At 44.0% G+C, this 21,406-nt stretch overlaps 1 protein-coding gene across 1 annotated transcript in view; it reads right to left on the bottom strand.

Moving 5' to 3' along the window:
• Positions 1–21,127, bottom strand: part of LOC144769723 (phospholipase A2 inhibitor and Ly6/PLAUR domain-containing protein-like) — a 56,865-nt gene extending 35,738 nt beyond the window's left edge. The window contains exon 1 of the mRNA XM_078653904.1: positions 20,963–21,127. Within this exon, the coding sequence (XP_078510030.1) occupies positions 20,963–21,127 (165 nt within the window). The remainder of the gene's footprint in view (positions 1–20,962) is intronic.
• Between the last annotated feature and the right edge of the window lie 279 nt (positions 21,128–21,406).

Here is a 21,406-nt window from a genome sequence, read left to right on the forward strand (position 1 = left end):
CTTCTAGATTGAGTAATAAAAAGGGGCCATATTCTTATACTTCTTCACAAGTTATGAACATCATCAATAATGCGGAAGGGGGTGGAGGTGAAATTACCATATGTTGTTCAAAGAGATATGAGCCTTTAGCCTTTCTGAGAGAGCCAGAAGACAACACAACAATCCCTCAACCCATAAGTGTAACTCTATTGAGCACAATTATGAAAAACACACCACCCAAACTCCAGAAAGAGTCGCCCCACTAATTGAACCAGAATACTCTAATCTAATAATAACTGTTCGAGACTTGATGCTCTGAATAAAGAAGTTGAAGACCTAAAGAAATTCATTGGAAAATTAGTGTGCCAAGCTAACAACATACTGTTTAGCTGAGAGGCAGACACTAGTGAGCACAGTATCATGTGTGCTGAAAAATCTCAACTAATAATAATTTGTGTCCAGGGGTCCTAAGCATTTCCCCATCCTCTTAGATTGTCAACAAATCAAGCAGTTAGCACCAATAATAAGAAGAACCCAGGAAACTTAAACTCAAACAAAGAGGTGGACAAGAGTAATTGGAATACAGGAGAAAGGCAAGCGATACATCACTCGACATTAGGAGGGTGGGAAGTGGCGATAGGCTTTAGCACCAGTGGAGGAAGTGAGATCAGCTGGTTCCCAGGTGACTCCGAGTATCTGGCAGGCCCAGGAAGAAATCAGAATCAAAGACCAGAGGCAAGTGGGGCGCTAGGTGGCGCAAGAGCGGAATGGCTGCACTACTGTGAGGCTCCCGCGGTCCGACTGCAAATCCTTTATTTATCCTAATTAAATTATCCTTCAAGTTACTGTTTTTCGTGAATTCCCACTGTGGTAACTATGTGGGGCACCAGCTGGCGCACGGACAACGGGATTGTGGCAGTCTTTGGTGATTAGAAGCGGCGAGAGCTGATCAGCGGGAGATCGTTGAGTGTGTTTTGCTGCTTGAGACCGGACTCGGTGGCTACGCAAGAGCCGCGGCGCCCTCGAGGCTGGTAGGCCTCTCACTGGCGGACGGAGCGGAGAACCGACGGGACTCCTGTGGTGGACTGAGCACTTCAGCGGTGAGTCGCTCCGAGCTTATAGACCCCAGCGGGGCATAGGGACATATATCCTGCGGCCAAAGCAGTGGTGTGCGGTGTGGTTGGCTGTCGGCAAATACAGTGCTGGAGAGCGGACATTTTTTTTGAGTGCTGGGAGCGGACCCTGAGGGTGACGGAGAGGCTTTGAAAGTCGGGCCTGGCAGGAGGGCTAAGCGAAGGGGGAAGCAGATGCCAGGAAAGGTAGAAATGTACTGGCGTACTTGGATCAGCATCAAATACAAATTGTTTTATTGCAAGAAACGCATTTAGGTCCGCGCTCCAATCACACATTTGCGAGTAAATGGGCGTTAGTCAGATGATTCTCTTCATATTCTGCATATGCTAGAGGTGCTGCTGTCCTAATCAAAAAGTCGGTACTCTTTGTGGTGCGTGTGGATCTGCTAGACTCGGAGGGGCGATTTGTCTTACTATGGGGCAGGCTTGTCACTGACACAGTTACGATAGTGAATTGTTATGCCCCAAACGCAGACACGCCTGACTTCTTTACACACTTGTGGGGCAAGGTGGTGAACATAGGTTCCATGCATTATAAGGGGAGGCGATTTCAATGTTGCGATGGTGCCGAGAATGGACAGATCGGATTTATGTGCCCAATACAATAGACGTGCCAGGGATGTGTTGCAAGGCATTATGGAAGAGGGGGGTTTAATTGATAGCTGGCGGTTTGTTTACAATGCGCTTCGAGAAGGGATGCATTTCACCACATATTCTAATACATGGGCACGACTTGATTATTGCCTATTATCTCGTGGGCTGAGTGTGGATTTGGGCAAGGTTGTACACTTGCCGAGGACATATTCGGACCATTGTCCAGTATTGGTTCAAATTTGTATGCCAGTTTACGACAAGACAAAGCCCTCCTGGCACCTTCAGCCCACAGCACTATTAGACGAAGTCTTTAAATTGGAATTGGGTGAGGAGATTGCAGCGTTTTTTCCTAGGAATAAGGGGTCGGTAGATAACGTGGAAACAATTTGGGAAGCTTTTAAAGTAACAGTCAGGGGGCACTGCATCTCCAAAAGCTTTGGGGTGCTGAGGGACATTCAAGGTACTATAAGGAAGCTAGAACAGGAATTGAAAGAGCTAGAAGCAAAGATGGCACAGGGAGTAGCGGGGCAGATACACAAAGAATTTAGGGACAAGCTTACGCAATATGAGGAAGAGGCAGCTAGGGAGGTAAAATTCAGGGGTAAACACTGGCTTGCTAGGCGATACTGTGAGGGGAGAGGCCAGGGCGGGTGCTTTCAGAAATCACCAGAAACCCACGTTATAGCACGCATATACTGGAGATAATTACGTCAGAGGGTAGGAAATGTCAAGATACTAAGGGAATTCTAGACTTGTTTATGACACATTACGGCAGATTATACACTACACAACAAGTAGGGGAGGTGAGGTTTGAGGACTTCCTAGACGACGTGGCACTATGCTGGTTAAGTGACATACGTAGACAATTTCTTAGTGCTCCTTTGGAGCTGGACGAAATTCGGGACGCAATAATGTCTTTAAAAAATGGTAAAGCCACTGGCTGGATGGGCTTCCGGCCGAATTTTACAAGTCTTTTATAGACATAATGGCCCCGGTGTTGAAGGAGGTCTTTGAGGCTTCGTTAGAGGTAGGGGTGCTGCCATGCTCAATGCGTGAGGTGGTGATTAATTCCCTCCTTAAACCTGGGAAAGATCCCGCAGAGTACGATTTGTATCGGCCGCTGTCACTCATCAATTGTGATGTAAAAATCTTAGCAAAAATACTGGCCACCCGATTATCTCTCCTAATGACCAAGATAGTGCTCCCAGATCAGGCCGGTTTTGTTCCTGGTAGGTCCACCAATCATAATCTGTGTACCCTTTGCTCCCTGATTCGAAACATAGCACCGGAGTTTCCAGTGGGCGCTGTGTTCCTGGATGCTACGAAAGCATTCAATTCAGTAGAATGGGATTACCTATTTACCGTCCTGAACAGGATGGGGTTCCGCAAACTATTTATTGCATGGATCAAACTGCTCTATACCAAACCTACGGCAAGAGTGCTTATTAATGGTGGGCTATCTAATCCAATATCTATCACCAGAGGTACCAGAGAGGGGTGCCCGCTTTCCCCTTTGCTTTTCGCAATTGCGATTGAGCCCTTAGCATGTCGTATTCGACAACTACACAAACAAAGTGCTTTTAAATGTTTCCAGCGGCAAATCGGTCCCTATATGCTGATGATTTGACACTGTATGTTACCGACCCTCAGTCTAACCTTAATCCCCTGCTGCGGGAATTTCTAGTGTTTGGGCGCTTGTCTGGCATACAAATTAATTGGAAAAAATCACAGCTTTTCCCCCTCACTCCAGCGGTGTCCCGATTTCAGCTGGACTACCCGCTAGACTGGTGTAGCTCAGACCTCAGCTATTTAGGTATCCGGGTGTCCATAGAGAAGGAAGAGATGATAAGACTAAATTATGGTACTGCAATCACGAAATTGGCTGATAATGTTACGCGATGGATATCGTTACCATTATCCATGGCGGGTAGGGCCTCGCTTATTAAGATGGTGGTCCTACCTGGGTTTTTGTACCTTTTTCAAAATATTCCATATTATCCGGGGGCTTATTTTTTTAAAACACTGAGATCGGAACTACTGAGGTTGTTCTGGGGAGGCAAGCAGCCGCGGCTGGCATAGTCTGTCATTACCCAGCCATATGCAAATGGGGGATTCGATGTTCCTGATTTCGTTGTATATTATCTGAGTACGCAGGCACAATACGCATATCATTGGTTTGCACCGACGCCATGCATGCCACAGCTGGCTGTAGAAGATTGGATAGCGAAACCCCTCCCTCTGAAAAGAATCATCCATGGCCCAGTTGAAGCTATAGAGACGCCGTTCACTACAGTGACATGTACGATGGACGCCTGGAGGCGTATTCTTAATGTTATGTTATGTTATACATTTATTTTTATAGCGCACGGCTACTCCAAAGGAGTGTCCCGGCGCTTTATCGAGGCAGCTCAAAATAAAAAACATAACACCAGACAGTGAACAGCTGAGACAGGAAGAAAACAACAAAGATACTAAAGGTTAATATGCTGCACTTCACATTATTATATGCGCCGGGCATGCCACTCGTCTATCACCCCCAACTGGCGCTGCTGCAAGAAGGGCGGTTTCACAAAATGTGTCAGCGGCTAAGCATTGACAAGTGGGGGGACCTATTCCTGAACGGACAGTTTAAGAGTCGGGAACAAATGTTTCAGGGAACTCAACCTACACCTTTAGAAATATTCTATTATGTTAGATTACGGCAGGGATTGAAGAGTGTGTTACCACAGTTTCCGGCTGAGCCAGAGACAGTGATGCAACTGCATGTTGTGCTGACATCTGCAGATGGGCGACATATGGTATCCCAAATATACAGGAGCATTAGGATGCAGTGCGAGGGCATGGAGTGTAAAGCTCGAAAAAACTGGAATGAGGAAATAGGCATCGAAATCACTGACCCGCAGTGGACCTATTGTTGTGGTATTACTGCTAATATCTCCTCTAGTTGAAGGCTCAAAATTATTCACTTTAAGTTCCTACAAAGGTTGTATTATACACCGGTCAAAAAAATGAGATTCCAATTAGTAGACAATGATAGATGCGAACAATGCAATGCAGAAGGAGCGGGATTTATTCACCTAGCATGGGAATGCCCAGGGGTATATGATTACTGGACCCAGGTTCAAACGGCTCTGCAGGGGATGCTTGGAGGGGTACTGGATAGAGATCCCCTCATTATGCTATTAGGATACACGATGAAGACACCTAAGCCCACTAGAACATTTGTTGACATTGCCGTAGGATTGCATGTCGCTGGGGGAGAGGGAGAGCCCCAAAATTTAAGGATTGGTTGACTGATATTATTTATTGCCAAGACCAGAATACTATATATGCAGAAACACAGCCAATGCGTAATAGGCCTAAGGATGTCTGGGATCCCCTGAAGAGATATCTTATGGCTAACTCGACTCCGTCGGATGATGAGGGTCAGGAATGTACGAGCAACACTGCATAATTATAGACTTGCGGTCATTGTGATATTGGTTATAGATGATACAGACTTGTGACGCAGAAGTTGAAACACTGGTGGGCAAATGAAAGAGAAGAATGGATGTACGCTTGCTTACTATTAATGGTTCATAAACAGTCTGTTGCTGATATTGTAAAGAAATATGTATGGTACTGGACCAAGGAATGGTGATACAGGATGGTGGAGAAAGGTTAAGGAGGGATTGCCCGATGTGGCGGACACTGGTACTGGGAATTGACCCCTGTTATCACTGTAACTATTGTTGTCATGACAATATGTTTTGTATGTTTTGCTGTGATTGCTACCTGTAAAACTGCACCTATATAAAAACTTGAAATTCCATAAATAAAGTTTAAAAAAAAAAAAAATGTAAAAAAAAGACCAGAGGCAAGTGAAAATCCAACGAGCCAAATGCAGTTAGGAAGCAAACACCCAAATTCAACACAACACATGATAGCCAACCTCAAAAAGCCTCGACAAAGTGGGGAAGACCTCAAAGTGTTCATGATTAATGTAACCAGGTAAATAGTTTATTGTGATGATTATTTAAAATCTTACAATATTACACATCTCAGTCAAAGACTAAAAAAAACTACTTTCTACATTAAAACTCTTAAAATGTCATTGTTCATGATTAATGTGCCAACGTTAAAGCTGGTAGACAGCATGGATGAAGACTCTTCTAAGAGCAAGTAGACCATATATGGCCGTCAATACTTGTTCTAGTGCAGAGGTCTTCAAACCTTTGTAGGTTGAGCCCCCCCCCCAGCTGCATTTTTTTAGATGTTGGGCCCCCCCATCACCTGACGAAAATTTCTGGAATCTGGTACACTTCATAATCGACCACCACACCATATCCAGCAAATAATGTTCAACTCTATAAAAGTGTTTAGTAAACTGCAGGTTTGTGAGTGGGTGTAGTGAAATGACAAAGGCTTATTACACAGCTCAAACCACAATTTTCCAAGATAAAATGTGTGCAAATTGTTTTTACTAGTATGCTTTGTTTTACTCAGATTAATAATAACACCACCAAAATTAATGTGACGGGTGTGCCGTTTTTTAGCCACATAGACTGTCAATCTGTGGATGGATTTTTGCTACTGCCATCCTCAGGTTGTGCTACACATCTTGTCTTGGAGGACACATAGGGTCATATTACCAAGCAATAGCGATAATTATCGCTATTGCTTGGTTAGAGACAAAAATGTACCACTGAGCAGCGGCGATTTTTATCGCAGATAAACCTTGGTATTACCAAGGTTTGTCGCAAATGCGATAAAAATCGGCCGCAATGCATGAATATCGCTGAAAAGTCTGCGATATTCATGCATTACCAAGCTAATGCTCTTAGCCATGTTATCCACCTCCCATTGGATAACATGGCTAAGAACTGCTCACGGCAGGTGTTAGCTTTTGGAGATATTCGTGCTTAGCGCGAATATCTCCAAAAGTTGGTAATAGGAGATAGAGATGTTAGCGACTGTTTCCAGTCGCAAACATCTTGGCACGCCCACTTTGCATGTCATTAGTGATAAATATCACTGACATGCAAAGTGGGGCCCAAGATGGTCGCTATCTCCTACTAGCTGTCGCTAACTGGTGTTAGCGACATCTAGGTAATAGGGAGATAATTTTATCTCCGCTTTCTTGGCTTTTAAAGCCAAAAAAGCAGAGATAAACCCCCTTGAGAATATGCCCCTTAGTCTTTTGTACTGCAAGTGATGAGAACCCAATCTCACACATATAGCACGAACTGAAAGGCAAGAGAGTTTTGATAGCAGTTTCACTTAAAGCTTAATATTCCGCAGACATTTTCAGCCAAAACATTGACTGTAAGGGAGATAGTGTTATCATATTTTTCGAGCACCCCCTACCTCAGAGTTGGTACACGAGAAACAATTCTTCACTAGAAACCATTAACAAACGTTTTAGGCAGCATTATAATGGAATAATTGCCCACCAATCAGTTATGGATCCGAAGACAAAGGTGAAAGTCCACAGAGAGGGCGCTGAACGAACACCTAATTGAGAATTCCTTAGTGGTACGATAAGTTGCTTGCCTGAAGCAGTGGGGGTTTAGGACACGTCGGGCTTATGTTTTAAAAAAATAGAACAGTTAATAATTGAATGATGTTGCCTATTTTACTTCAGAGCAATGTTGTCTGACAGACTTTGTGGTGGCAGGGACATGTTAAGAATTTTGGGTGCCCTGGGCCAATACTATTTTGTGGGCCCCTGTTCAAAAGAGCTTTGAGATTAAATTATTCACTTTCAGCTCTGCCATACCATCTTTAGCCGGGCTACTAAGAGTGCACAGGCGCTATGGTCGAAATTCTAAAAGTGTTTACATCTATTATTCAGAGATAGTGATGAGTGTTTTCACTGTTGTAACAAAGCAGCAGCCCACAAATTGTGAAGCAAGTAATATCTGTGATATCCTTCAATTTCTCATATTTCTCATATGTGAGGACTACTTTTGATCTAAAATAAACTTTTTCATGGTTGTTGCATAAAACAAAAACAAGCAAAACGGTATTTACACCTTTCTGGCAAACATTTTTATTTTTATAGCACTACTCATTGTTTACTCACATTCAGTTCTTTGATCTGCATGGTACACATTCTTTGTAGCAGGCACATTAACACTCTGTGCTGTGTGCAACAGTGTGATAGGATAAGAGGAGTGACTGCAGGGTGAGTGATGTGACCATATGAATTTGCCTGTGGATGCAAGTGCAGAGTGGGACGAAAGAATGTATGGTTAATAATGGTCTTATTTGAGTGAGATTGCAGATTGAGCAGTAAAGAGGACAGGTGAGTGAAGTGTCACATGAGTGCAGGGTGAGTAGTTTGCTTGTGTGACTGCAGGGTGAGGTACAGTGTGAACAGCGCAAGTGCATTATGAGTGCAGAATGAGCACTGTGAGTGCAGTGAGGGAGTAAACTATGTGAGTGCAAGGTGATCAGTGAGTGCATTGTGATTGCTATGAGTACAAGGTGAGCATCAAAGTTAAGGGCGAGAATGAAGAGTAAGTTGTCTGAATGCAGGGTACATTAATGAACCCTTGCAGTAACCCAGCAAGCTATTGATGACAGCGTAGGTTTTAGGATATGTTAAACTATTGCTATTATGGCATTACCAGGGATCAGGGTGGAAGAAACAAATGTGCTGATCTTACAAAAAACTTCCAGTTTTATGATTAGGGTTGCCAGCTCATTATTTTGATGTCCCAGGCAGTACAAAAATAAAAAGTAGTCACCAAAAGCTGTATTGTCAGCACTTGTGTGTGTATACCGTGAACAGCAAATATAAATAGAAGCACTGTTAATTGTGTTCTAGGGTTGCCTGAATGATCCAGGACTGATAATAAGATGGAACAAAGACAGAAAAGTCACATTACAAATGTATACATACTTCTTTATAAGCATACTAGCAGCCCGTCCCGACGTTGTCCAGGTATGAATTGCTGCCGGCCAGTAGTATATTGTTTTGTAGGATTTAGTTTTGATAGCATTTCTTATCTGTGACAGGCCTGTGAAACGCTCCGATTCACAGTGCACTGCTGATGCACTTACGAGTGCGAGTTCAGTAGTGTGTGAACTTGAGTTTCCCTACTTTATTTTTCCTTGCAATATTATATAGCGCAAACTCGACAACATGGCATGAGCACAATTTACATTACCGAAGAACACAATAATTTGTGGTAGGCACGGGGAAACAAAGCGATTTGCCTGGAATCAAGGATGTTGAGCTGATGCCGAGATTCGTACATCGCTCCCCAGCTCTAAAGTTCGCAATTCTAGAACTTGTGACGGGAGGTGTGTCTAAAAGTGTATGTCGGTGCTGGCAATCAATGAGAGAGACCTGTGCATTTTTTAAATGGGTGGTGAAAAAATATGAGTATGTTACTGGCGATGTGGGCCGCCGTGCCACCAATGTACTTACCGGGGGAGGTTAAACACCCGTATTCCGCAACTTTCTTTCCGCATACCATCACTCCGCATACTTTCATTACGAAAGTGCCATTATTACGCATGGCATTACATTTTACATGCTCTTACCACGCATACATTTTCAACGGAATTCGTTATAAGTGCATAAATGGTAAAAGCATGTTTTGTTTTTTAATGTTTGGATAAGGTGAGTATGGGTATAGGGGTATATGTTTTGGGGTACTGAACTATATGTTTTGGGGTGTTTGGGTATTTCAAGGGTTAAGATTTAGGTTTGGGCTATGGGGTACAGGGGTAGTTTTAGGGTTTAGGGATAGGCATGGGTTTTTGGGTACAGGGGTATTTTTGGCGTTCAGGGCTAGCTTTGGGTTTTGGGGTATAGGGGTATTTTTAGGGTTCAGGGCTAGCTTTGGATTTTGGGGTACAGGGGTATTTTAAGGGTTCAGGGCTAGGTTTGGGTTTTGGGGTACAGGGGTATTTTTAGGGTTCAGGGCTAGGTTTGGGTTTTGGGGTACAGGGGTATTAGAGGGCTATTGGGTAGGTTTGGGTTTTGGGGTACAGGGTTACTTTTAGGGTTCATGGCTAGGTTTGGGTTTTGGGGGACAGGAGTATTTTTAGGGTTCAGGGCTTGGTTTGGGTTGTGGGGTACAGGGGTATTTTAGGGTTCAGGGGTAGGTTTGGGTTTTGGGGTACAGGGGTATTTTTAGGGTTCAGGGCTAGGTTTGGGTTTTGGGGTACAGGGGTATTTTTAGGGTTCAGGGGTAGGTTTGGGTTTTGAGGTACAGGGGTATTTGTAGGGTTCAGGGCTAGGTTTGGGTTTTGGGGTACAGGGGTATTTTTAGTTTTTAGGGATAGGTTTGGGTTTTGGGCTACAGGGTATATTTATAGGGTTAAGATGGATTAGTGTTTAAGGGTGTTGGGGAATTTTAAGGAGTAAGGGTGGGTTATGATTATGGGGTGCAGGGGTATTTAAAGGGAGCAGGGTGGGATTAGTTCTTAGGGTGTAAAGGGTAATAAAATAAAATAATAAATACAAATAATATAAATAATGCAATTTAAAAGAATAAATGTTTTAATTAAATTAAAAAAATGTGTATACATATATATATGTATATATTACCTACTGGCGGTCGCCAGTAGGTATATATAGTTAGGATTTTTTCTCTATGGGTTTTTTGAAAATTCTATGTCTAATAACTTTGGCGTTTGTGGACGGAATTGGCTGAAATTTTCAGGAAAATGGCACATTTTGTTTCTGAGCAGCCCCTGACAATTTTGGGGGGGTTCGTCAAGGGGGGGCCGAGAAAAAAGGGGGGTCCCAAAACGCGTTTTTCCCATGTTAATTTCCATAGGGCGGTTGGCCTCACTTTTAGCCCGAACGGCTGAATGGATTTGCACGAAACTTGGCAAAATTGTAGGGACTGGTAGCCCGATGTGCCTTTTGTAGGTCTCAATATATGTGCTTCAGTGGATTTTGAGAAATTAATGTTCAAAAAAAGATATATATCTGTAGCAGCGGACTGGGCAGCGCTCCGCTACGCGTACTTTTCGCGCAACGGAGCTTTGTGAAGCGAAGCTGATTGGTTCTCCGGCGTCTGTCAACATTCCAAACAGTCCGTAGCGGCCGCCATCTTGTCTCTCGGTAGGATCGAGAGACAAGAGGAGGCCAAAGCGAAGGGGCAAATGACCATAAGGGGGCATAGTACATTGTCGCTCACCCCCTAGGTTTGATGTGGAGGTTTTAAAAGGGCCCCGCGGGGCAAAAAAAAATAAACATAATAATAATCGAACAGCTGAATGGATTTGCACGAAACTTGGCAAAATTGTAGGGACTGGTAGCCCGATGTGCCTTTGCTAGATCTCAATATATGTGCTCCAGTGGATTTTGAGAAATTAACGTTCAAAAAAAGGTATATATCTGTAACAGCGCACCGCTTCGCGTTCTTTTCGCGTTACGGAGCTTTGCGAAGCGAAGCTGATTGGCTCTCCGGTGTCTGTAAACATTCCAAACAGTCCGTAGCGGCCGCCATCTTGTCTCTCGGTAGGATCGAACAGCTGAATGGATTTGCACGAAACTTGGCAAAATTGTAGGGACTGGTAGCCCGATGTGCCTTTGCTAGGTCTCAATATATGTGCTTCAGTGCATTTTGAGAAATTAACGTTCAGAAACAAGATATATATCTGTAACAGCGCTCCGCTTCGCGGAGATAAAATTATATGTGTATTACCTAGCTGTTGCTAACACCAGTTAGCGACGGCTAGTAGAAGATAGCGACCATCTTGGGCCCCACTTTGCATGTGAGTGATATTTATCACTAATGACATGCAAAGTGGGCATGCCAAGATGTTAGCGACTGGAAACAGTCGCTAACATCGCTATCTCCTATTATCAACTTTTGGAAATATTCGAGATAAGGGCGAATATCTCCAAAAGCTACCACCTGCCCTGAGCAGTTCTTAGCCATGTTATCCAATGGGAGGTGGATAACATGGCTAAGAGCATTAGCTCGGTAATGCATGAATATCGCTGAGTTTTCAGCGATATTAATGCATTGCGGTCGTTTTTTATCGTATTTCCGATAAACCTTGATAATAGCAAGGTTTATCTGCGATAATTTCTGACGGTAAAAAAATCGTTGCTAAGCATCGTTAGGGATAAATATCGCTTAACTTTGGTAATATGCCCCAACGTCTGTTAACGTTCGATTCGAAGGAAATCAGGAAGTGTTGAAAAACATTGTCTGCGCCATCTTGTCTTTTTTCAAATGCCACACTTTTGTCGTGCACGGCAGCCATTTTAGATGCCTTGACCAGACCCACTCTGTGCACGCTGTCGATCCTTAGCATGGCTCCCCACCCTCGCAAGCATCTCCCCCAGGCAGTGGTCACCCCCGCTCTCTGTCTTATGCATGGGTAATAAACCTCCCCCATCTGCGCTGCTGTTCCCTGAGAATCACACCCTGTGCCCGCCCGACACCTCCCTTTCGCCCTATTCACTACCGCACCCTCTGACACTCCTTTTCCTCTGTGTCCGATTGTCCAGGCCGGTCCTAGGCTATCAGCTAGCCCTGCAGATGTAGTTTATGGCCACAGCTGTAAAGAATCACCCCTCTTCAAAGGAGTTATAGTAGATCAAGGCCCACACTCGATGAGATCCGTCACAGCAGAAGCGTTGCTATTATCTGAAAACCATCCTGTATTGTGATTGGGGAGGGGACCGAGCCTGAAGCGGAAGATTCCAGGGATGACTGTTTGTACATCAAAGTTTTTACAATTATGTGTCACATTAAAAATATATAGCACTCCGACAAAGTAGTAAGATTATAAAACTTTAATAATTTATAAATATATACAAGAAAACAAAAATAGTAATAACATATAAAAAATTTTAGGGAAAAACAACGAAGTAGCGGTCGGCTGTGCGAATAGTCCCAACGCAGCACAACGTCCAGATTTCCAGCGTGGGGCGTCGCGGGGGGTGGGTCATCAGTAGCAAACTGTTGTGCGAATAGTTCCAAGGCAGCAGAACGCGCCGAAATCTAGATGACACGAAAGTGATGTCTAGTAAGTTGCCACCCAGCAAATAACGGCATGGGGCGTCGCGGGGGGTGGGTCATCAGTAGCAAACTGTTGCGCGAATAGTTCCAAGGCAGCAGAACGATGGCACCAAGGTGATGTCCAGTAAGTTGCCGCACTGGTTTTGGTATCCTACAATGCTGCTCCGAATAACGGCGTGGAGCGCCCCGGGGGAGGCGGCGTGAACGGGCCTCTCCAGGTGGAGTGTCATCTGTTGTAGTGGGGCGCCCCTTTACCGTTTCAGTTGCCATTCCGTCCGTTTTTGGTCCACTGTGTCAAAAGCCGCAATTCAGCTGAGTTGCGCCCACTCTTGCGGTGCAGCGATAGGCGGCTGTCACAGGACTCTCAAAATGGCGGCAGGCTGTTTCCTTTTTGGGCCTGGTCCACTGAAATGGCCCTGGGACACCTTGGAAATCGGACGCTTGTCTGCTAGGTCTTGGACCCCATTCTCGAAAGCGTCCCCTCCGCCTTGATAATTCATCAAAAGTTTTGGGGGCTCCGACTCCTGCAGGCTTCTGGTGGGGAGCGGCTGCCATGATTGCTCGCGGAATGACCACGACGGAGCTACGAGATGGTGGTGCTCTCATGCTGACGCCAGTTTCAGTCTGAAACATCCAGAAACAAGGTGGGGCTTTCATCGTTTGGGAAAAAAAAAAAGTTTTCATCCTATGAAAAGTGTTGTTTTTAGGTCACATGATCATGCCTTCCATCATTAGGAAACCAAAAGTAAAATGAACCAATGAAAAGTTTTATAAACAAGTCACATGACCTGTTATGCGGCATAGGGTATAAAATGCGGAGAAAATACGTTGGCACGTGAGGCGGCGTCAGTAGCGGACCGATGTGCGAATAGGCCGAAGGCAACACAACGCGCCAAGATCCGGATGGCACCGAGGTGGTGTCCAGCAAGTTGCAGCACTGGTGTGGCCATCCTACAATGCTGAAAGTCGGCGTGGGGCGCCCCGTTGGCCTGTGAGTTTGCGTCAGTAGCGGACCGATGTGCGAATAGGCCGAAGGCAGCACAACGCGCCAAGATCCGGATGGCACCGAGGTGGTGTCTAGTAAGTTGCCGCACTGGTGTGGCCATCCAACAATGCTGAAAGTCGGCGTGGGGCGCCCCGTTGGCCTGTGAGTTTGCGTCAGTAGCGGACCGATGTGCGAATAGGCCGAAGGCAGCACAATGCGCCAAGATCCGGATGGCACCGAGGTGGTGTCTAGTAAGTTGCCGCACTGGTGTGGCCATCCTACAATGCTGAAAGTCGGCGTGGGGCGCCCCGTTGGCCTGTGAGATGGCGTCAGTAGCGGACCGATGTGTGAATGGGGCCGAAGGCAGCGCAACAATATTTTCTACTATATTTCCGGAGTAGAAGACACCACAAGGCGCTGAGATGCCAAGATCCGGATGGCACCGAGGTGGTGTCTAGCAAGTTGTGGCACTGGTGTGGCCATCGTACAATGGTAAAAGTCGGCGTGGGGCGCCCTGTTGGCCTGTGAGATGGTGTCAGTAGCGGACTGATGTGTGAATGGGGCCAAAGGCAGCGCAACAATATTTTCTACTATATTTTCGGAGTAGAAGACACCACAAGGCGCTGAGATGCCAAGATCCGGATGGCACCGAGGTGATGTGTAAGTTGCGGACCGATGTGCGAATGGGGCCAAAGGCAGCTCAACAAAATTTTCTGAAGAGAATACACCACAAGGCGCTGAGATGCCAAGATCCGGATGGCACCGAGGTGATGTCTAAGTTGCGGACCGATGTGCGAATGGGGCCAAAGGTAGCGTAACAAAATTTTCTGTATGGAAGATACCACTAGGCGTTGAGATGCCAAGATTCGGATGGCACCGAGGTGATGTCTAGCAAGTTGTGCCACTGGTGTGGCCATCGTACAATGGTAAAAGTCGGCGTGGGGCGCCCTATTGGCCTGTGAGATGGTGTCAGTAGCGGACTGATGTGCGAATGGGGCCAAAGGCAGCGCAACAATATTTTCTGACTGACACCACAAGGCGCTGAGATGCCAAGATCCGGATGGCATCGAGGTGATGTCTAAGTTGCGGACTGATGTGCGAATGGGGCCAAAGGCAGCGTAACAATATTTTCTGTATGGAAGATACCACTAGGCGTTGAGATGCCAAGATTCGGATGGCACCGAGGTGATGTCTAGCAAGTTGGTGTGGTCATCCTACAATGCTGAAACTCGGCGTGGGTCACCCCATTAGCCTGTGAGATGGCGTCAGTAGCGGACCGATGTGCGAATAGGCCGAAGGCAGCACAACGCGCCAAGATCCGGATGTCACCGTGGTGGTTTCATAGTTGAGAGGCACTTCATCTGCAGTGGGGCGCCGAGATCCGGATGGCACCGAGGTGATGTCTAGCAAGTTGCTGTACTTGTGTGGTCATCCTACAATGCTGAAACTCGGCGTGGGTCGCCCCATTAGCCTGTGAGATAGCTGTTCTTTGGATTTGGGCCTGGTCCACTAAAATGGCCCTGGGACACCTAAGAACTCGAACGCTCGATTTTTTTTTCCTTTCCTGTACATGCAAAAAAAGGTAAATGCCCGGTATGTTACACGCTTCATCTGCCACGATGAACTCTCCAGAGGAACCGAAAAAATATATAGTTGTGGTAACTATACCATGCATCGTCATATGGAGAGGTGGCACCAATTAATTATAGTGCTGCATAAAAGAGAGATTTGGAGGAGAACCCCTGACCTGCTAGTACATTCATTAAAGAAGTGGCACTGAGAGCTTCAGAGGCAAGGGAAACGGTCCCAAATATTTAGAAGAACTTTGGAAAGATTAAAATGACATGTTTAGATTGTGGTAAATTAATTTCATGTGGGCAGATGAGTGTTACTCTAATAAATACAGCATATGAACATCATCATAGTCGATGGTTGGTAGAGACATTTTGACTATATCCTGGACCTGCCCGTCCTCGCCCAAAATGGCGCCGGAATAAATGGGACTCGTAACTCCTTGTTGTGTACTGGTTGCACAACCTTGATATCACGAGATACGTATGCAGTTTTGAAGCACATGGCAGGCGGGGACGAGAATTGATTGAATATTTCGACATCCCTATTGATATTAAGTTCTGATGTGTTATTGATTACTGTACTGTTGAAAATTCGAATTAACGTCACCCATGGTACTTGCCCGCAAATGTATATCTAGATAATTTTATTGTAACTGGCCCTGTCGTATTTTAATTATAAAATGTACGTCCACCAATTCCGTAGCTGTTAGACACCTTAGTTTTTGCAACCTAATGGCCCGCCCGTTTCGTTCCTCTACAGTGTAAATGTCTATTCATCATATACGATTACAGTTTGCTCCGTGGCAGGCCCACGTGGTTATAGGCTCGTATTTGTATAATGAAATTTTCACAATAAAGGTTTTTAAAAGAAAACATGGTAGTAGTGTATACATTGGTAAAGTTTTTAATAATAGTCACTGTTTTAGAATCAGTAAAAGGCAAGTGAAATAAAGCAGACCAATTACATGAAGGGTAAAAGGTATAATACGAAGGAACGCAGTAAAGATAAATGGTCAAGGGCTGTTGTGTTTTCTATTCCTGCAACATAAAGTGATCGATAAGAATCTCATATTCAGGCGTATCGGCGACTAAGACAGCAGGTCGACCCTCTTTTGCTCAACGGCTCCGTCATGGGACGAAGAAACGCTCTTTTTCTCGAAAAAAGAATATATTTTACTTGCAGGACAGTTGTAAAATTTCCGGGAAAGTACATTAGCCTGGAACATTATAACATATATTTAAGAGAAAATAATGTTCGGAAGTAATTAAAAGCGTAATTTTTAGGTGATATGACCAAGGCTTTCATCATTAGAATAAGAAAAGTAAAATGAACCAATGAAAAGTTTTATTAACAAGTCACATGACTTGTTATGCTTACGTTACGCGCTGCGCGCCCCGGATGACTTCCGGATGCGCTAACGCGGCGCGTCATATGACGCATTACGCGACAACGCAGGTCCAGAATATAGTCAAAATGTCTCCACCAACCAGCGGTCGAAACACAACCCCTTTCAGCAGGCTAAATAGTTCTGTTAAATGACAACAGAAGGGACAGGCAACAAGAACCATCAGTCAAAGAGGGGAGGGCTAGTTCTTCTCTACCGGGTTACATTGGGGCGCTACCGGAACTGATCGAATTGGTAGTCTACAGTGTTTCTGGATGTTTCAGACCGAAGCTGGGGTTAGCATGAGAGCAGCACCATGTTGTAGCTCCGTTGTGGCCATTCCGCAACCAATCATGGCAGCCGCTCTTTATCGTTATTTTGGGCGGGGTGGGTGGCGGAGCCGAGCTGTTTTGCAGCCATCATTGTGTGGAGTTCAGTTCATCTCACTAGTTTTGTATTTGTCATGAGGGGTTGTTCCTAATGTTTCTATTTTAGCGAGGTCAAAAAGAGATCCCATTAGTGGCCTACTGATTTTGCTCGATTCCTTTTCTTTTTTTTTACACGATTTTTCGTTATCTGCAAAGACTAAACAGAGTATTGCGACTCTGTGTTTGTTTGTAAATAGAGAATGAACCAAAGAGAACTAATTCTAAAACAGTAAATACTTGGATAACAATCAATCAAATGGAGAGAGAAGCAGGCACGACGGATTACAACGGGGGCAAAGGCCTGCGTTAACTACCTTTCACTATCTGCAAAGAGAGAGTACTCCTAATAGAAATGAGGGGGGGGGGCACCATTCAAAGCAGATCAGTGTGCATAAACACGAAAATGTTTTCACTTACCACGTACTTGACATTCGACAGCTTATGATATTTGCTATTAAAAAACCATTGAAATTCACTTAAAAAACCATAGGTTATAGACCATATATAGTTAGGAATTAGCATTTACAAAACCTTGAAAATTCACTGAAAAAACCATAGGTTATAGACCATATATAGTTAGGAATTAGCATTTAAAAAACCTTATTTTACTCACACAAAACCATTGAAATTCCATATATAGTTAGTTGCACTAACTATATATTGCGCACCCGCAATCCACTGCTGATCATGTCACATATTACATCATTCATGACATGGTCAGTGACATCACTGATGACATCACTGATGACATCTCAAATGACATCACTGATGACATCACTGATGACATCTCATTTGACATCAATGACCACATCACTGATGATATCATTCATGTGACAATACAATGCATCTCCTCACATTTTAATATAACCTCTGTTTCACCCAGTGTTAAATACAGAGTATAATTTTTGAAACCATTGACACACCAATACTAGTTACTACATACGTACTCACTGATTCCTACGTCTACACACACATTCACTCATTCACCCATACAATCATTCATACATACAATCACTCATCTTTACAACACTATCATATGCACTCATACACCTATACAGACACTCACACTCTGCCACTCATCCATGGAGTTACTCACACACCTAGTCAGTCCTGTAAAGAATCAATCACACTTCCATTTTCTTGTCTATACAGTTAAACATAGAGCACCTTACATTTTCAAACATATAGTAACACATACTTACTTTCTTATACAATCATTGATACAAGTACACATTGATCTGCACAGAGTCACACACCTCCCAGCCAGCCACACACACACTCAGTCTCCCATACAAATACTTGGACAATCAATCAATAACCCATATAGTTAATCATATAGCTACTGATCAACACATGCAGTAGTTTACAGAACAACAGACATAATGATGCACAAATTAAGACAGTTTAGTCACTAACCCATGCACTCAGTGAGACACATTTAATCACTCACTCATACATTCAGTCATGCACCTACTAAATCCTTCGTCCAGACAGTTATACATCTACTCATTCTTCAATATCTAAAACATATTTAAACTTTACAGAAACACACAGTCACTGGATGATGTCATCAGTGATGTCATCAGTGATGTCATTTGAGATGTCATCAGTGATGTCATCAGTGATGTCACTGACCATGTCATGAATGATGTAATATGTGACATGATCAGCAGTGGATTGCGGGTGCGCAATATATAGTTAGTGCAACTAACTATATATGGAATTTCAATGGTTTTGTGTGAGTAAAATAAGGTTTTTTAAATGCTAATTCCTAACTATATATGGTCTATAACCTATGGTTTTTTCAGTGAATATATATATATATATATATATATATATATATATATATATATATATATATATATATACATATATATATGAATACACATATATACAAACATATATTTGATGTTTTATTAAAGTACTTTTACAATGTATATGACATTACCACACATGCATTTGCGTTATAATGGCATGCGTGATAAAGTCATATGCGCTGTAAAAGTTTTAGAAATTATGTCTTTGCGGAGTAATAGTCCCACGTTATAAAAATTGCGGAGTGATGGTATGCGGGATGTTGGTTTGCGGAATATCATCACATATTCCCGGGAGAGGGATAGTCCCTTTCTTGCTATTTCCGTGGAGGCGGGCCTTGTGTCTGGATGTGCGTGGCGCGAGGCCTGTGCGCAACAGAAGTGGAAAATCTCCAGTGTGCGCTTCAGGCGTCACCGAAAGTAAAGGCGAGATTACATTTCCTGCACAATGGCCCCTGTTTGCCATCCTCCTGGCCCTTGGGAATAGCGCCATGCCTGACCTCCATACAGTAAAGCAGGTGCACGTCACTGGGAGCGCGGGGCAAGCACACTCGGAGGTGGAATGTACAGAACCTGGGAAGAAAAAACAATGAAATATTGGGCACAATGCTCGCTTTTTTTTCCGTAATCCCGCGCCCCACACACGTCCACGCCCCCAGCACACGCCCACAGCACACAATATGAGACATGGCATGAAGGGCAGAATGTACCACATGCCCCCAGCATTTGTCACGCCCCTAGTACACGCCCACAGCACAACGCAGACACGCCCACAAGGGACTACTTTGCTGGCACGGTTCTTTTACCTTTTAAATGTATATGGTGGCTGTGGTTCCTGAGATTACCCGCCTCAAAGGTTTGGGATCTCTCTTTATTATATTAGTATATATTTAATGTCAAGACAATGAATTTGCAGGCTGTTTAAACACATGGTTGGCTGTCATTTTTCTTTTGGCTACTTGAAGCCCTGTGTAAATTTACAAGAAACTTTGTTTCCTTTTGCTAAGAGTAAACTTTCCCAGGACAGGGTTAAACTTGTAGAGCTGAAATGCTTCAGCTGCAGTGGAAGGCAGGATGTCTCCTCTGCTAAAACTGAAAGAAGCTACAGACGGTCATTTCAGCTGCAGTGGGAGGCTAGGACTCTCCTCAGCTATGAAATCAAACGTGAAGGAACAGGACTGTCTTCTTCTTCGCTTTCGTTTTTAACATGAGACTCGGTGCTTCCCACTGCAGCTGAAGCATTTCAGCTCTGAGAATTAACCCCCTCCTGGGACAGTTAACTCAGCTCTTTACATCACAAAAACACGCACTCCGTGCCTAATCTATTTCCTCTCCCTCCCACTCCAACCCTCTTTTACCGGAACTCCACAATAAATAAAAAAAATGGGTGAAGACTTGCAATTCGGGACAGCAAAACCCCAACAAAGGGAAGATCTTAGTGTGGAGTGCACGCCCCCCCTGAGATGGTGCCGCGCCCCCATGGGGGGGACACGCCCCACAGATTGAAGAACTCTGTTCTAGTGCGATCTGACATCATTCACGTTCATCTAGTGGAAGTGGGGATTTCGACAAGATAGGGCTTGTATGTAGGTGGTCTGATTGCACTAGAATTAAGGACTAGCCTACCTCCAGATTCCTTATTAAGATTCAAGCTGAATAGACCAAATAGGGAAATTATTTGTACTTGAGGTATTCAGCAAAATCCTGTACCTCCTACTTATACTACTGACACCTTAGAACCTGTCAATTGACTGACAAGGCTGATAAATAGACCTAGAAGTGACCTGATGTGAAATCCTTGTAAATCTGTTTCCAGAGCCCCATTGAACTGTGTTATAGGAACATCCTGCATCATATCCATTAAAGGGGACAGAGGGATTACTAGCCTTGCTAGCGGATGAAGTACACAAGTTGAGTGCGCTCTTGATGGACTATCAAAGATACGAGTAGATAATATTTCAATGATGTCCTGTTGTCCTTTTTTTCTTTCTTCTTTCTTCTTTCCTATTCCTCTTTTCTCACTTTCATCTTTATAGTCCTCATTCATGCTACTTGTTCTTCTCCTAAACAGGCGTGTATCTTTATTACTCGATTTTTATCCACATATATTTTTTCTCGTTGTGTAATGGTATTTTCATCTGGCTTGTACCTGAGTTTCCTGGATGTTTTAGTCTTCTTTGTATCACTTTTTATATATTCTCCACTTATGTGGTTTGTTTTCTCTTTCAGATGTTCTCTTACAGTGTTTCTCATCCTTCCATGTATTACCCTCCTTACCCTCCACTATATGTAAAATTGTTACGTGGAATGTTTGTGGTCTCGGAATCCGATTAAACGACAAAAGGTATTGTCTCATCTTTCTAAACTTAATTCTCAAATTGTTTTTCTTCAAGAAACACATTGTACTGAAGCCGAATCTCTCAAGTTAAAGAGACAATGGGTTGGTCAGGTTGTTCATTCTTCTACGTCCAACAAAAAAGGTGGTGTTGCCATACTATTCCATAAATCCTTATCTGTACAAATGTTATCAAC

This window comes from Lissotriton helveticus, chromosome 7 (genome assembly GCF_964261635.1).
Source record: "Lissotriton helveticus chromosome 7, aLisHel1.1, whole genome shotgun sequence".
NCBI lineage: Eukaryota > Metazoa > Chordata > Amphibia > Caudata > Salamandridae > Lissotriton > Lissotriton helveticus.